Source organism: Brienomyrus brachyistius, chromosome 10, assembly GCF_023856365.1.
Source record: "Brienomyrus brachyistius isolate T26 chromosome 10, BBRACH_0.4, whole genome shotgun sequence".
NCBI classification, from domain to species: domain Eukaryota; kingdom Metazoa; phylum Chordata; class Actinopteri; order Osteoglossiformes; family Mormyridae; genus Brienomyrus; species Brienomyrus brachyistius.
This window is the reverse complement of record NC_064542.1, coordinates 23,536,718-23,549,396: the sequence shown is the minus strand read 5'-3', so window position 1 is coordinate 23,549,396 and position 12,679 is coordinate 23,536,718. Positions and strand designations below refer to the sequence as shown.

The following is a 12,679-nucleotide window of genomic DNA, read 5'->3' as shown; positions in this document are numbered from 1 at the left end:
ATACAAATACACTAAGAATCACTTCTGTACTATGAAACTTTTGAACACTGTTCACTGTTACTATACCCTGATGGCTTCCCGATATGCATGTCTGATGTAATTATGGTGCAAACTGATATGATTATCTGTGAATTCCTGATACAAATGATCTCCCCACTTTATAACACCTCCACTGTGTCATCCATTAAGACACACAGCTTGTGTGTGTAAATAAAGGCTTGTTAAAGTCAGCCAACCTAGTCAAGTGAAATTAAATCCAATAAATTAGGTCCCAGGGCTCCCAGCACAGAACTGGGGTGGAAATGCTCCAGGGAGGGTTGATAATTCAGAAACTCCCACCCCCCGCTCAGAGCAAAAATGTGTCCGCCTGCCTCAAACCCTGTTGCTGATGGCAACAGAACGCACCTTGCCTGCCAGAGAGACATTGGCTCACTAACATCCGCCCCTAGACGACACAGGATGGTGTATAAATAATTCTGCACAATGAGCGCAGTGATCCATTTCTTAAGCATGAAATGGGCGTGAGCGTTGTGATGGAACATTGCCAGGGTTTCCCGGAGAGCAGAAGCCCGTTTCTGCCCGTGGTTCCTCTTTACATGCCACCATGCAGCAGGTCCGGGCTGCGGGGGTCCACGGCCATCATTCATAGTCACAGTCCAGGTAGTATGGTTCCTTTCCATGGAACCAACGCACCCACCCAAACCCTGCCACCACCTTGCGCAGGTCCCAGATAAACCCGTCTGACCGCTCCATCTGCAAATGCCTCCACCGTCTCATTGTTTGGGGAATTTTAGGCATCTGCATGGCCACCCACACCCCCAGCACCACACCGATCACCGGAATGACAAGCACTCCCAAGCAAGGTCGCCCTCTCCTCCTGTACATGGTGACACTGCCGGCCCCCGTCCAACGACATGAGACGCTGGGAGGAGGAAGAAGGCAGAGCGGTGAGCAGAACATGAGTAAGAGCAGAAATACGCCGCTTACTCCAGACCTGAGGCAGTTGGAGGGTCAGGTTTCACAGCACAGGATTTACGCCGCTTCCTGCAAAACGGTGAACAAAGTCAACGATGCGAAGCAGAGCAAACCGTCAGCCAGGACTGAAATGCAAGGCAGGGTCGGCCAACCAAAATCAATGTCAGAACGTCCTACCAATAGGAGGGCTGTAGTGACGCCAAAAGGCCCACAAACCTGGTATCTTTTCGGTAAATATGCCAAGAAAGGAAAATTCAATAAAAAAATCCCTGACTTCTACCAATACATTTCTGAAATGTCTCCTTCGCAGAAGGGGAAGTGGTTGGATAGAAACACAATTTTGTTTTATTCACAGCAACAAAACTTTCCAAGGAGTTTATTGTGCTGTATGTGGCATCCATCCATCCATCCATCCATCCATCCATCCATTTTCCAAACCGCTTATCCTACTGGGTCGCGGGGTGCATGTGGCATACAAAGCAGAAAGAATAAGCAGTCATTTCAAAGGTGGGGGCTGGGGTTCCCATGTTCTTCAAAAGGTCAGTGAAACAGGAAATTTAGTCTATGGAGAAACACTCAAAACAAAAAAAAATCCATAAAATTGGTAAAACGTTAGTATAAAGTGTGAGGGCCGTAATGTCAGCGTGATATTTCAGAAGGTCATATCAAATACACTTTCTACTTTCATAAATCAGCAAATGCTTTCATTTATCCATCCATCCATCCTCTAGCCACCTGGTCAGGGTCACCTCCAGCCTATTCCAGGTTATACGACGATAGACTGCACGCTGGCCCCATACTCACAAACTACGGGTAATTAGGCAAACTGAATATCTTCTGACCATGGAAATGTGCACGATGCGAGGAAAACATCATTTTACTGAGGCACTGCGTGATTAATGTTTCCACTTTGCAAAATTTCAGCATATGAAAAGCATTTCATGAACGCATTACGTTCGCAAAGCGAGAAGTCATTGTACCCGGTTGCACAAAATAAAAGTCTTCAAATAAGAGTAACGGGGACAAGTTAATAAAAATTAAGAAATATCAGATGAGTGGAAAACCTCAAACAAAACATGGAGTGTAGAGAGTGTGAGCAACATCCACACTGACTTTACCAAAGAGCAGAAAGAAGGTGGGGGAAAAGCACCTTTTTTTATTTTACACCTAAGTGACTTTAGAAGAGCACTGTGTTCAGTGTATCATTTAATCCAGCAAGGTACAATGAAGGGGCGCAGGAAAGAGGGTTAAGAGTATAAATTCAGCTTCAGTTACGGTCACGTTACTTACAAACATCAATCTTAACATTCAGACAAATCACAAACACAAAAATATGTCTTTAATTCCGACAAGAGCTCGCGCACAGCCTTGTATGCAAACAAAACACCAAGGATGAGCAAGCACCTTGACGGGAGAGAAGGCAGTGGTATGAAAACTGGATCCCGCCTCCTGATGATCAAGTCACACCCCCCACACTGATCAGGTCCCGCCCCCACATCAGTCACACCCCCCACACTGATCAGGTCCCACCCCCACATCAGTCACACCCCCCCACACTGATCAGGTCCCACCCCCACATCAGTCAGGCCCCCCACACTGATCAAGTCCCGCCCCCACATCAGTCAGGCCCCCCACACTGATCAGGCCCCCCACACTGATCAGGTCCCGCCCCCACATCAGTCAGGCCCCCCACACTGATCAAGTCCCGCCCCCACATCAGTCAGGCCCCCCACACTGATCAGGCCCCCCACACTGATCAGGTCCCGCCCCCACATCAGTCAGGCCCCGCGGCGCAGGTGTGGGTAGCTCTCCACAGTGCGGACGATGGCCTCCTGCAGGCCCACCAGCGGCCTATAGCCCATGTCCTGTTTGGCGCGAGTGCAGCTGTAGTAGTGATGCGTCCCAGCCAGCGCCACACGCATGGGGGTGAATGTGAGCCGCAGCCTCACCACGGGCCTCAGCAGCAGAGCCAACAGCCAAAGCAGCAGCGCCAGGCCATACACCAGCCAATAGGGCAGGTGGTAGCGTGGGGCGTCGTAGCCCAGCCCCACTAGCACCTGGGACATGAAGTCCCAGAACTGTACAGGCTCATCATTGGTGATATGGTAGGCCTGAATTGGGGAGAGGGGAGGGGTTTAAAGGTCAATCGTCAGTCATTCGCCAGGGATGCAGCCAACATTGTGCAGCCGGAGTGTCCTTACTCTGCCGCAGAGAGGAGACTTAGGACGCAGGTGCTCAGCGGCCAATATGAGCCCATGGACGACGTTCTCCACAAAGGTGAAGTCCACCAGGTTGCTCCCATCCCTGCATACACACATAGCAGGGCAGCAACCCGTCAGCGCAGCCCAGGTTAGACTCCGCAACACTGTCCTTCAAGGAGGGCATGCAATTCTGACCCGATAATGAACTTCATCTTCCCCTGGCGTGCCGTCTCCACCAGGATTGGGACCAGCTGGGGGTCACGGGGGCCAAAGATGCCATGAGGGCGGATGGCCACTGTAAGGAAGCCGTTCTCCTCATTACAGGCTTGCAGCACCAGCTGAAAGGCAGTGAAAACATACAAAATGTCAGGATTGGTTATATTATTCTGGAGTGCTTGCAGACTGAATGTCCAAACAGGGGATATGGAACTGGTTTCCAGTGCAATTTCCTGAATTGTCTGAAATGCCTCAGGAGGAATGCATGCGCTTTCTCAGTATTCCAGCTGGATCACTAAAAGATAAAAACGTTAACGAACCACCAACATTCACAAAACTAAAGCAAATACACTGGAGAGCAAACATGCACACGTTCCTATAACTCATGGTGGAACATAACATTTTGACAAAATAAGCAGCGGGAAAAAAAAGAGGGAACCTGGGCGTTACCTTCTCTTGCTGAATCTTGGTCTCTGTGTAGCAGTCAATCGGCTTTTTGGCATAAGGAAGCACTTCTTTCCCATCCTTGATGTCTGTCCCTTCAAACACCACACTGGCACTACTGGTAAGGACCACTTTCTAAAACACAAAAAAATACACATTCTGATAGCATCCAAATAGTCCTGTTTTCAGCTTCAGTCCACTATCTTGCAATAATCAGTGATCAAGCTTTGAACTGTACATTCAAAAATTTGTGCAAAACGATAATGTTTATTCTAGTTTTCCTTAGTACTTACTGCCCGAGTACTTTTGAATGGTGTAGTTTCTTGTCACAACATGTAAACTGCTAACTATAGAGATATGGCTCATTTCTCAATATTTGGCCATCTGTCGCCCCCTACCTGTACACCTGCTTCCTGGCAGGCCTCCAGCATGGTGCCAGTGCCGTCTACATTAACCCTTTGGAAGAGGGAACGGTCATCGCTGCCAGGAGAAGGGGAGGCACAGTGAAACACCAGCGACACGCCTTGCAAGGCTGGCAGCAGGGCCTAAGGGGAGACGACGATCAGAAGTCCTCACACTGGCACAGAGGAGGACTATTTTTGTCCTGGCAACGAAACAGCAATGTGGAAAAGCGCCAAAGCTCAGGTCTTCGAAGCTTGCCAGCTAACAGCTGTTCAGGCAGATCAGCTGCACCATTTACTGTGGATTTGCATGTGCAAAACTCACCTGCTTATTACACAAATCCCCCAGGTGAAACGTGACCCCAGGCAGCTCATAAGACTGCTGGATATCAAACACGGACACAATGTATCCCCGGACTAGAAGCTGCTCCACAAGGTGCCGACCAAGAAACCCAGATCCACCGATGACTGTGCATCTCTTAGAGCTCTAAAGGAAAAAAACTGCATTATCAAGCAAGTATGCAAAATCAGCATTGGTTTATCATTAATATCACCTGCAAAGCTTACGTGGTGATCTCACAAACAGGCAATTAACTTTGAAATCCACCCACTCATCCATCAATCTTCCATAAACCTAAGGAATACAGGATATAGAACCTAGGAAGAAGCACCGAGCACAACTTATTTTGGACTGCAGGAGGTGCATGATGAACACGCATGCGTGAAATTTACTCTGAAATGCACATTAAAATGAATATTCCCAGTCCATTTGTAATATGTTGTTCATTTAAAACACTTGAATGTCATTATTTCCGTGCAATGACGCCCATCATTCAAAAAGGCAATCACAACAATATTAAAAACATAATTCCATTAATAAAACACTACATTTAAATTACAGCTTAATGTCAATCCAACTAAAGAACTACCCTACTAGTACAACAACGACAACAGTGGCAAGGAAACCAGACTCAAAGGGGAAGCCCATCCTCCAGGGGCCGGCAGGGAGAGTCAAATACGAGAGATGGCTAAGTGTCAATTCACACTGTCCAAATCATAGTAGCCTGGGCCTCGACTATATTGTCTGCCTAACATCGCACAACTAATTATGAATTAACCCTCTCATTAATAATAAAATGTAGCTTATCACTCAGTTTTAGCAACCGCACAAAGCACATGTTCTTTACGTGGTAAAGACGGGTAGATCTAATGAATAAACGCAAAGTACACTTACCGGCCGTATCCGTGTGGCCATTACTCGGACTACCGAAAGACAAAAGGAAGAAAGCTAGTCTGCAGTCTAAAGTATAAATGATCAAAACAATCACATACTAAAGGCTAATACAGTTACTGTAAACATCACATAACTTTTAAAAACTATGCTACATTCGTAGCAATCAGTGAATAGACCTAAAACATACTCCTTCCTAACCACGTTATAAAGGCTAAGGACATTCCTTAGTCAAACAAAAATAATACTGCTATAAAAGTTTAAACATAAAGTATCCATACCAAAACTCACCTAGGTACAATGCACAAACCGCATGAATGAACCACGTATCTATAGTAGTGCCATCATCAGCTGATTGTATTGGGGACCTCTCGTCCAATAGTGTGTGAGTTAAACAGATATCCATCCAATCGCGTTAATCTCGTAGTGACCACGCGAACCAACCAAACTGACGTTTTTGAAATCGCTCGGGCTGGTGTCTGAAACTACACCCACGCGAAAGAAATCGACAAATCAAAAGCCGCGCTCTGTATCACGTGTCCACTGCGCAGAATTGATGCGTTTTCTGTAACCGAGTGCAACTCGTCTGACATATAAAAGATTACTAAATACAGGAGATGCCAGTATCCAATAACATACCGTACGAGAATATTTTTCGCCCATAACCTACTGCGATTCTTGAATATTTCACATTAACTGTTAACCAATAAGAATGTGAAATGTTTCCCCATAACCAATAAAATGTGCGTCATGATGCTGGTCACAGTCTAGTGACAGACCGCCATATGTCACGGTGGAGCGTGATTTCTGTCCAAGCGCAGAAAGAGCCTTACTGCGTTACTCAGTGAATGTTTTGCGTGAACGCAGCTAGCATTTTTGTGTTTTGCGATTGCTGCCTCGCTGCCGAACATGGTAAGCAGTATGTTATTAAATCAAGAAGGTATCACATCATCGTTCATCAGTTTTCTGCACTTACATTTTCAGATTTTTTTCGTTGTTCGCAAATTACAATCGTTTTCATTGACAGTCCATCATAATTATTGTGTAGTTTATAATGGACAGATATTAGTCATCAAATTTTTTGAGAAAATGTTTTTATATCGTTATTGCTTTGAATGTGTTCTGTCATCAGAATATGGAGCAAAATATTTTAAATTATATGTAGTATGTTAACGCAGATAGGATTAGGCAGATCGAAGTCGTAAAAAACCTACCACAAATATTACAATTGCGTGTGGTTTAAATGATGACAACGTTGCGTTTATTTTTGCATGTACGTTAACTGCACGGAATCGTTTTAAACCATTAAAAACACAAAATTAGTACAAGTCAAAGAAAAGCTGGCATTTCTTCATCTCCAGTATGAATTGCTCACATCCAGTATTAAAACACCATTATGCAGTCATAAGTAAGACGCGGATCATTTTGCCTGCCCAGGCTACCAGCGCTAAGAAGCCCTCCCTAGGAGCCATGGCACCCCGGAAGAAGGCTGCTCTGAAGCTGGAGCTGACGGAGGAGCTGAAGCAGGAGATCAGGGAGGCCTTCGAGCTGTTCGACACCGAGGGCTCGGGACATATCGATGTCAAGGAACTGAAGGTTCATTCACCATGGTGTCTGTTCAGTTGTTTACTAATGTTGCATGCATCTACTGCACATACATGTAAGCAATTCTGCTAAACGTGTAGGATGACATGCAGTGTTATCACATGACCAAACAGGAGAAACTCAACAGCTCATATATATGGGATGAAGCTGTATGTTCCATGCAATTAAGCTAGACAAGTTTAATTATAAGTCACAATGAATTTCATAATTGAGGATGGACAGATTTCAGGCATCTGGTTCCCTTCTTTGTGACAGGTGGCCATGAGAGCGTTGGGATTTGAGCCAAAAAAAGAGGAGATAAAGCGGATGGTCAGTGAAGTCGATAAGGACGGCACTGGGAAAATCGACTTCAATGATTTCCTGACAGTCATGACACAGAAAATGGTGAGCATTCCACAGCTCAAAAATGTTCCCTACCACCTGGATACATTATGTTCATTATGCAAATAATGATCAGTTCTGATTTTTGGTTCTGGTTCTTTGTAAAGTAATGCCTACATTCTTTAAAAATTACCTGGTGTGATGTTTACCAGACACAGATGGAAGAGCACAGACATGTTCCTAAAGATACAATGCTCACAGATATTCTTGGGATGTTTGCTCAATTCTGAAAAACATGGCAGATTTATTGATGTCATAAAGTTCACTGACAAGTAATGTTTAACATATCTGCACACATCTTTGGCACAGACATTTTCTTTTAAGTGTCATTTTTATTGACTGACTCATTGAGTTCTGATCTTGCCAGTTTACTATTAATTGCAATTGTAGTCAATGGCTCCCAAAGGGATATTAAACACAAATGTTTGGTTTTTTATGTTATTGCAAAGGTGTTACTAATTGAATTTCAATCGATGTTTCACAAATTAATTTTAAACTCAGATCAAGTCTTCGAGAACAAAAATTTGGGTTTCACTTTATTACCACTTGAAACTTTTACTTAAGTTTTTTTTTTAATTAAAACTATTGGTTGTTTCCGATACTATATTTTTCTCAACAAATGAATAAGGCAATAATTTGTGTTATAAAACCAACAAATCAAATTTTTGAATATTGCCCAATTAAGCAAGGGTCTCAAAACTTTGTGAGTACTGTATGGATATATTAACGTAACTGGATATATGGATATATTAACAAAACTGGAGAAACACAACATTATTCAACATTACAACAACACGGTCAATTACTGAGACCCGCAACCTCAAGATCTTAAAAGGGGCAGAATCATCATCTCACTGAGCATCGCTGTGTCTCCACAGGCGGAGAAAGACTCAAAGGAGGAAATCCTGAAAGCGTTTCGTCTGTTTGATGATGACGAGACAGGGAAGATATCTTTCCGTAACCTGAAGAGGGTGGCCAAGGAGCTGGGGGAGAACCTCACAGATGAGGAGCTGCAGGTGAGAAGCAGTGAGGAGAGCTACACCTTTCTGTGGTCCCTCACTAAGCTGCTACACAGAGGTTCACATTAACCAACCAGTGTTAAGAATTATGGGTAAGAATAAAGAGCAAAACCCTGGTCTGTTTCTCGCTGATCTCACCATGACAGACACTGTAATTGCATCGATTCATTGACTTGTGTCCATAGCCCTTCACACTACCATTAATGGACTTGATGGTACCCTTCCTCCAGGAGATGATTGATGAAGCTGACCGGGATGGCGATGGAGAGGTGAACCAGCAAGAGTTCCTGCGCATAATGAAGAAGACAAGCTTGTACTGAGGGCAGTCAGTCCCAGGAAGGCCCAGCACCCCCAGATGGTCATGCCGACTTGCTCCCTTTTGGGGGACACAGTCACCTTCTAGTGCATTAACACTGCTTTGTGGGGACCCACCAGCTGATCTCCTGGGGAGCCAGACTTACTATTTGGAACAAGAACAAAACAAGGAGGGGGGGGGGGCAATTCAGAATAAAAGCTGAGCTTTAACCCAGCAAAGAATGTTTGCTGAGGTTCCTACGTGACTTTGGACCAAGTTGACTATGGAATGTCTTTGCCAGGCTGAACTGGTTTTTGAAAAGTATGATTTCCAGAGGTCAGGTGAGCTTTAGCCATAGTATATATGTACCTTTCTATATAGTAAATGTGTATTACAAAGGGTAAGAGAGTTCCACAAGATAGACAACTAATGTGCCAAAAACTATAATTCCTATTAAACAGCCCCCAAAGCATGGTGTTTCCCAGTCTGCTTTCTATGGGAGGTGCACCTCCAATGGGGCTGTTTTCAAAGTTACATCCACAGTGCCTACAGTATGTATATTGCGATCTATCACAGGACTACAAGAACAGGGCAGTTGGGATATTCTATCTGCTCTCTAACTGGAAACCTTATATGCCTAGATCCTTTGCCAGGTAAAGTACAATTGTAGTATTATTCAGTACCCAAAGCATCAGGCTCACTCTTTCATATGTTTTTGTGAGGTATTATTGATATAAAATGCAACTGAAATCGAATCCTTGCTTTGAGTCACCTTAAACCAGTATTGCTGTGAATATATTTATGCGGGGGTGCCTGCTTGTATATGCTGTCATCTCCCCTTTGTACCACAGCCTCTATAGAGAAACAAATTAGGCCAGTTCTTCCCTTGCCCTGCTAGCGCCCCCCGATGGCTATTGACTGTATGTGACGTGATCCTGTTGCTGGTTTCTTTGTTACTCCTGCTACATTTTTGTCTTTGTATAGTTTTTGCTCCATGTTGTGTATTGATGGATGTTTTGTACAGATGCTGCATATTCTATTTAAATATCAAAGAAATCATTAAACGATTTAACTCTTATTCTTATTCGTGTGCTTGAAATACTTTGCCATTTCCTAGCATGACTCCCGATTATTTTGCCGGCAGCATCTTATCTTTTCCATTGACGTTCGTTATAGGGAAACAAATGTTTCTCATGCACTTCAGTGTATAATACATCACCTTCATTTCCCTGCCATTGGTACAGAGCATCAGTTTAATTAAAAAAATGCTGCCCTTCTTTCTCCCGCATGTTGACCTAGATCACTGAGGCTGAGGGGAAACGGAGAATATCTGCCTGATAACATCAATAGCTGTAGGGTTTATCATCGTCTCGCTCTGTGTTTTATACAAGAGACGAAAGAGTACAAAAGGTTACTGGGCAGCTGGGTGGCATCATTTAGAAGGTATGATTGTTCTACTCGGAAAACTTTTATGCAGATACAAAGAATCCATGGAGAACGGTGTAGTGCCGCTTCCCAACCAGGCCCTTGGGGACCCCAGACACATTTTTGCTCCTTCCCAGCTCCCAGTAACTAAAAACATAGACTTGTCTGGGGGTCCCCAAAGACTGGGTTGGGAAACAGTGGTTTAGTGTATCAACACCACTGGGATTCCGCATTAGGTGACCAATAACCATTGGGCCCCTTAGAAAGGACGTCACTTACTGCTCTCTGCGCTGGGCTCGGCTCAGCCTGAGCGAGCCCGTTGGTCACTGGCGGAGGTGAATGTGATTTCTCAGGGCACCTGGCTGCACCCTCTTCTGCAGTTCCCGGGAGCGATAGCCATACACCAGTGGGATCAGAGAGACTCCCAGGTTGTAGATGGTGTAGGCAGCGGTGTCCAGGGAGTCGCAGTGCAGGGTGCTGGGCAGCAGGTAGCTGTCCATGAGGATGGGCACCGAGTAGAAGAGCATCTGCACTGCCTGCATGGCCAGCGTGACCCTGGCACGGTGCGAGCGGAGGAGCCCCCTTGTGTCCCTGCAGAGCAGCAGGAAGCAGGCCAGCATGGTCAGGTAGCAGGCAGGCAGCACCAGGGCGCCCATAGCCAGGGAAAAGGCCCGCAGCATAGAGGCCTCAGAGATGCAGTCCGCCACCAGCAGCACTCGGCAGCGCGGCAGGAAAAGGTCCACCTGCATGTTTTTCAAGGCCACGTACAAGGTGACCGAGCCGGCGAGGAGGGAGGCTGTCCACACGGCCAGCACCAGGACACGCTGCCGGGTGGGGCTCAGCAGCAGCTCGTAGCGAAGAGGCCACTTGATTGCCACATAGCGATCCACCGCCAGGGCGGCGCTGAGGAGCACGTCCACCATGCAGCAAGCCTGCGAGGCCAAGGAGAAGACAAGGCAGTGGGCCAGGCGGATGCCCAGCCTGGAGGTGAGCAGGGCAGCCTGAAGCATCAGGAGAAGCAACTGCAGGCTGTCGCAGCAGAGCAGGTGGGCCAACAGCATGAAGCGCAGTTTGCTCAAGAGAGCAGGTGGCCGGATGATGGCTAGCAGCAAGGGGGCACTCAGCAGCAAGTTAATCCCATAACTCAGGCAGGTCAAGGTCAGCTTGATGTCATAATAGAGATCAGAAGTCTGAATGGAGGCCTTTAGCGCTGTAATATTGCACCCTACCATCCCTCCTGCAAGAATGTGTCACTGCACCACAAACAGGGGAATAAGGGTTTGCATATCTCAGCTATTCAGAGGTCAATCACTTAATAATAAAATAACAGATTTAATTATTCTAAACCAAAAAAATAAACCAGATATTCAAAAAGCCAGACATTATAACAGCTTGAAAAGTGCGAATGTTAGCAAAGAAAAATCAAAAGACAATTAGGATTTTTTTTTGTTTAACTCAAAACGATCAATCAATCAAGATTAGGAGAGACTATACAAATTAATGACTTCATTTTACTTTGTGTCAATGTAATCAGTTGTTAATGTATCATACATTTCAAAAGTGAGGGAATGAAAAATGACAAAGCAATGAAAAGCATTACCTGAATATTTCATTAGCAGATGATAATAGCTAAATCCTTTGTTAAATCTGTAAACCCACAACCAAACTTAGTAGCAAAGGGAAAAAAAATGTACTCACCAAAATCTAAGTGCATTAAAAGACAGTGACTATTGCAAATGCATGCTTTTAAATGCACTGGAGCAAACAACACACAGGTGCACATGGAGGCTTACATGGAAGAGAAGTTGGGAAAATCTACCAGCCCTCCTCCTGCATGACATCCCACACCCTGACGATCACCTTATCAGACGTCACTGACTTGATTATATATATATATATATATATATATATATATATATATATATTATATAAATAAAAGAGAAACCTCCACATATCACGAAACAGAAAGGTGGAAATTAAATGTTTAATTTGTCACAGCAGCGCTTGCTGCTAGAGTCAACATTTATCCAGCCACTTGCTGTACACAAAACAAAACAAGACCACATGCGACTAATACGCCATTCATGTCTTTCCATTCTCCTTCTGTTGCTTGGTGAGACTCAAAGGGGGTCCATCCCTGTATTGCTGTATACCAGGGCTATTCAAATCCTGCTGCATTTCCAGCCTTCCTTTACCCAGGACCCAGTTGTGAAGCCTCTGGCCAGAACCAGTAATTATTAAAGTACCAACCAAGTAGAACTGAAAACAAGGCTTGGATTTGGAATCAAGTTGAAGAGCCCTGCTGTAAATGCTAGTTACTGTTGTGCTGCACTGACTTCGGAGGTCACAAAGCCGGGAGCTACCTTTTTATCGCACCTGTTGGAAAAGTACTTTACTGAAGGTGCCTTCAGTAAACTAATACGCAACTTCTATTAAGGATAAAATCACAGGCCAATCAATAGCAAGATGGCTGGCATTTACTGACT

General features: G+C 44.9%; 3 protein-coding genes across 5 annotated transcripts; 1 reads left to right on the top strand and 2 right to left on the bottom strand.

Moving 5' to 3' along the window:
- Positions 1 to 2,704: 2,704 nt before the first annotated feature.
- nsdhl (NAD(P) dependent steroid dehydrogenase-like) lies at positions 2,705 to 5,975 on the bottom strand. 2 transcript variants are annotated; one of them, XM_049029374.1, is made up of 8 exons: positions 5,760 to 5,975; positions 5,472 to 5,500; positions 4,563 to 4,724; positions 4,235 to 4,381; positions 3,843 to 3,971; positions 3,372 to 3,514; positions 3,177 to 3,279; positions 2,705 to 3,086 (listed from the first exon to the last, which is right to left on the bottom strand). In XM_049029374.1, the coding sequence occupies exons 1-8, from the start codon at positions 5,872 to 5,874 to the stop codon at positions 2,754 to 2,756; spliced, it is 1,161 nt and encodes a 386-aa protein (XP_048885331.1). In that variant the 5' UTR covers positions 5,875 to 5,975; the 3' UTR covers positions 2,705 to 2,753. The 2 variants fall into 2 exon arrangements, with proteins under 2 accessions (XP_048885331.1, XP_048885332.1); XM_049029375.1 differs by having other exon boundaries at positions 2,706 to 3,086; positions 5,750 to 5,767.
- A 123-nt stretch (positions 5,976 to 6,098) lies between these two features.
- cetn2 (centrin, EF-hand protein, 2) lies at positions 6,099 to 9,846 on the top strand. 2 transcript variants are annotated; one of them, XM_049029376.1, is made up of 5 exons: positions 6,099 to 6,380; positions 6,906 to 7,064; positions 7,329 to 7,457; positions 8,333 to 8,470; positions 8,659 to 9,846. In XM_049029376.1, exons 1-5 carry the CDS (start codon positions 6,378 to 6,380, stop codon positions 8,791 to 8,793), a joined length of 564 nt encoding a protein of 187 aa, XP_048885333.1. In that variant the 5' UTR covers positions 6,099 to 6,377; the 3' UTR covers positions 8,794 to 9,846. The 2 variants fall into 2 exon arrangements, with proteins under 2 accessions (XP_048885333.1, XP_048885334.1); XM_049029377.1 differs by having other exon boundaries at positions 6,172 to 6,380; positions 8,704 to 9,846.
- A 670-nt stretch (positions 9,847 to 10,516) lies between these two features.
- On the bottom strand, positions 10,517 to 11,425 carry LOC125750215 (olfactory receptor 12D3-like). Its single transcript, XM_049027667.1, has one exon. The coding sequence runs from the start codon at positions 11,423 to 11,425 to the stop codon at positions 10,517 to 10,519; it is 909 nt and encodes a 302-aa protein (XP_048883624.1).
- Positions 11,426 to 12,679: the final 1,254 nt, after the last annotated feature.

Coding starts and splice junctions, on each gene's coding strand:
- nsdhl (XM_049029374.1), bottom strand. CDS start 5,874: ATGGATATCTGTTTAACTCACACACTATTGGACGAGAGGTCCCCAATA. Junction 4,725..5,471: donor TGGCCACACGGATACGGCCG/GTAAGTGTACTT, acceptor TTTTTCCTTTAG/AGCTCTAAGAGATGCACAGT. Junction 3,087..3,176: donor AGTCTCCTCTCTGCGGCAGA/GTAAGGACACTC, acceptor TCCCCAATTCAG/GCCTACCATATCACCAATGA.
- cetn2 (XM_049029376.1), top strand. Junction 7,065..7,328: donor TCGATGTCAAGGAACTGAAG/GTTCATTCACCA, acceptor TCTTTGTGACAG/GTGGCCATGAGAGCGTTGGG. Junction 7,458..8,332: donor CAGTCATGACACAGAAAATG/GTGAGCATTCCA, acceptor GTGTCTCCACAG/GCGGAGAAAGACTCAAAGGA.
- LOC125750215 (XM_049027667.1), bottom strand. CDS start 11,425: ATGGTAGGGTGCAATATTACAGCGCTAAAGGCCTCCATTCAGACTTCT.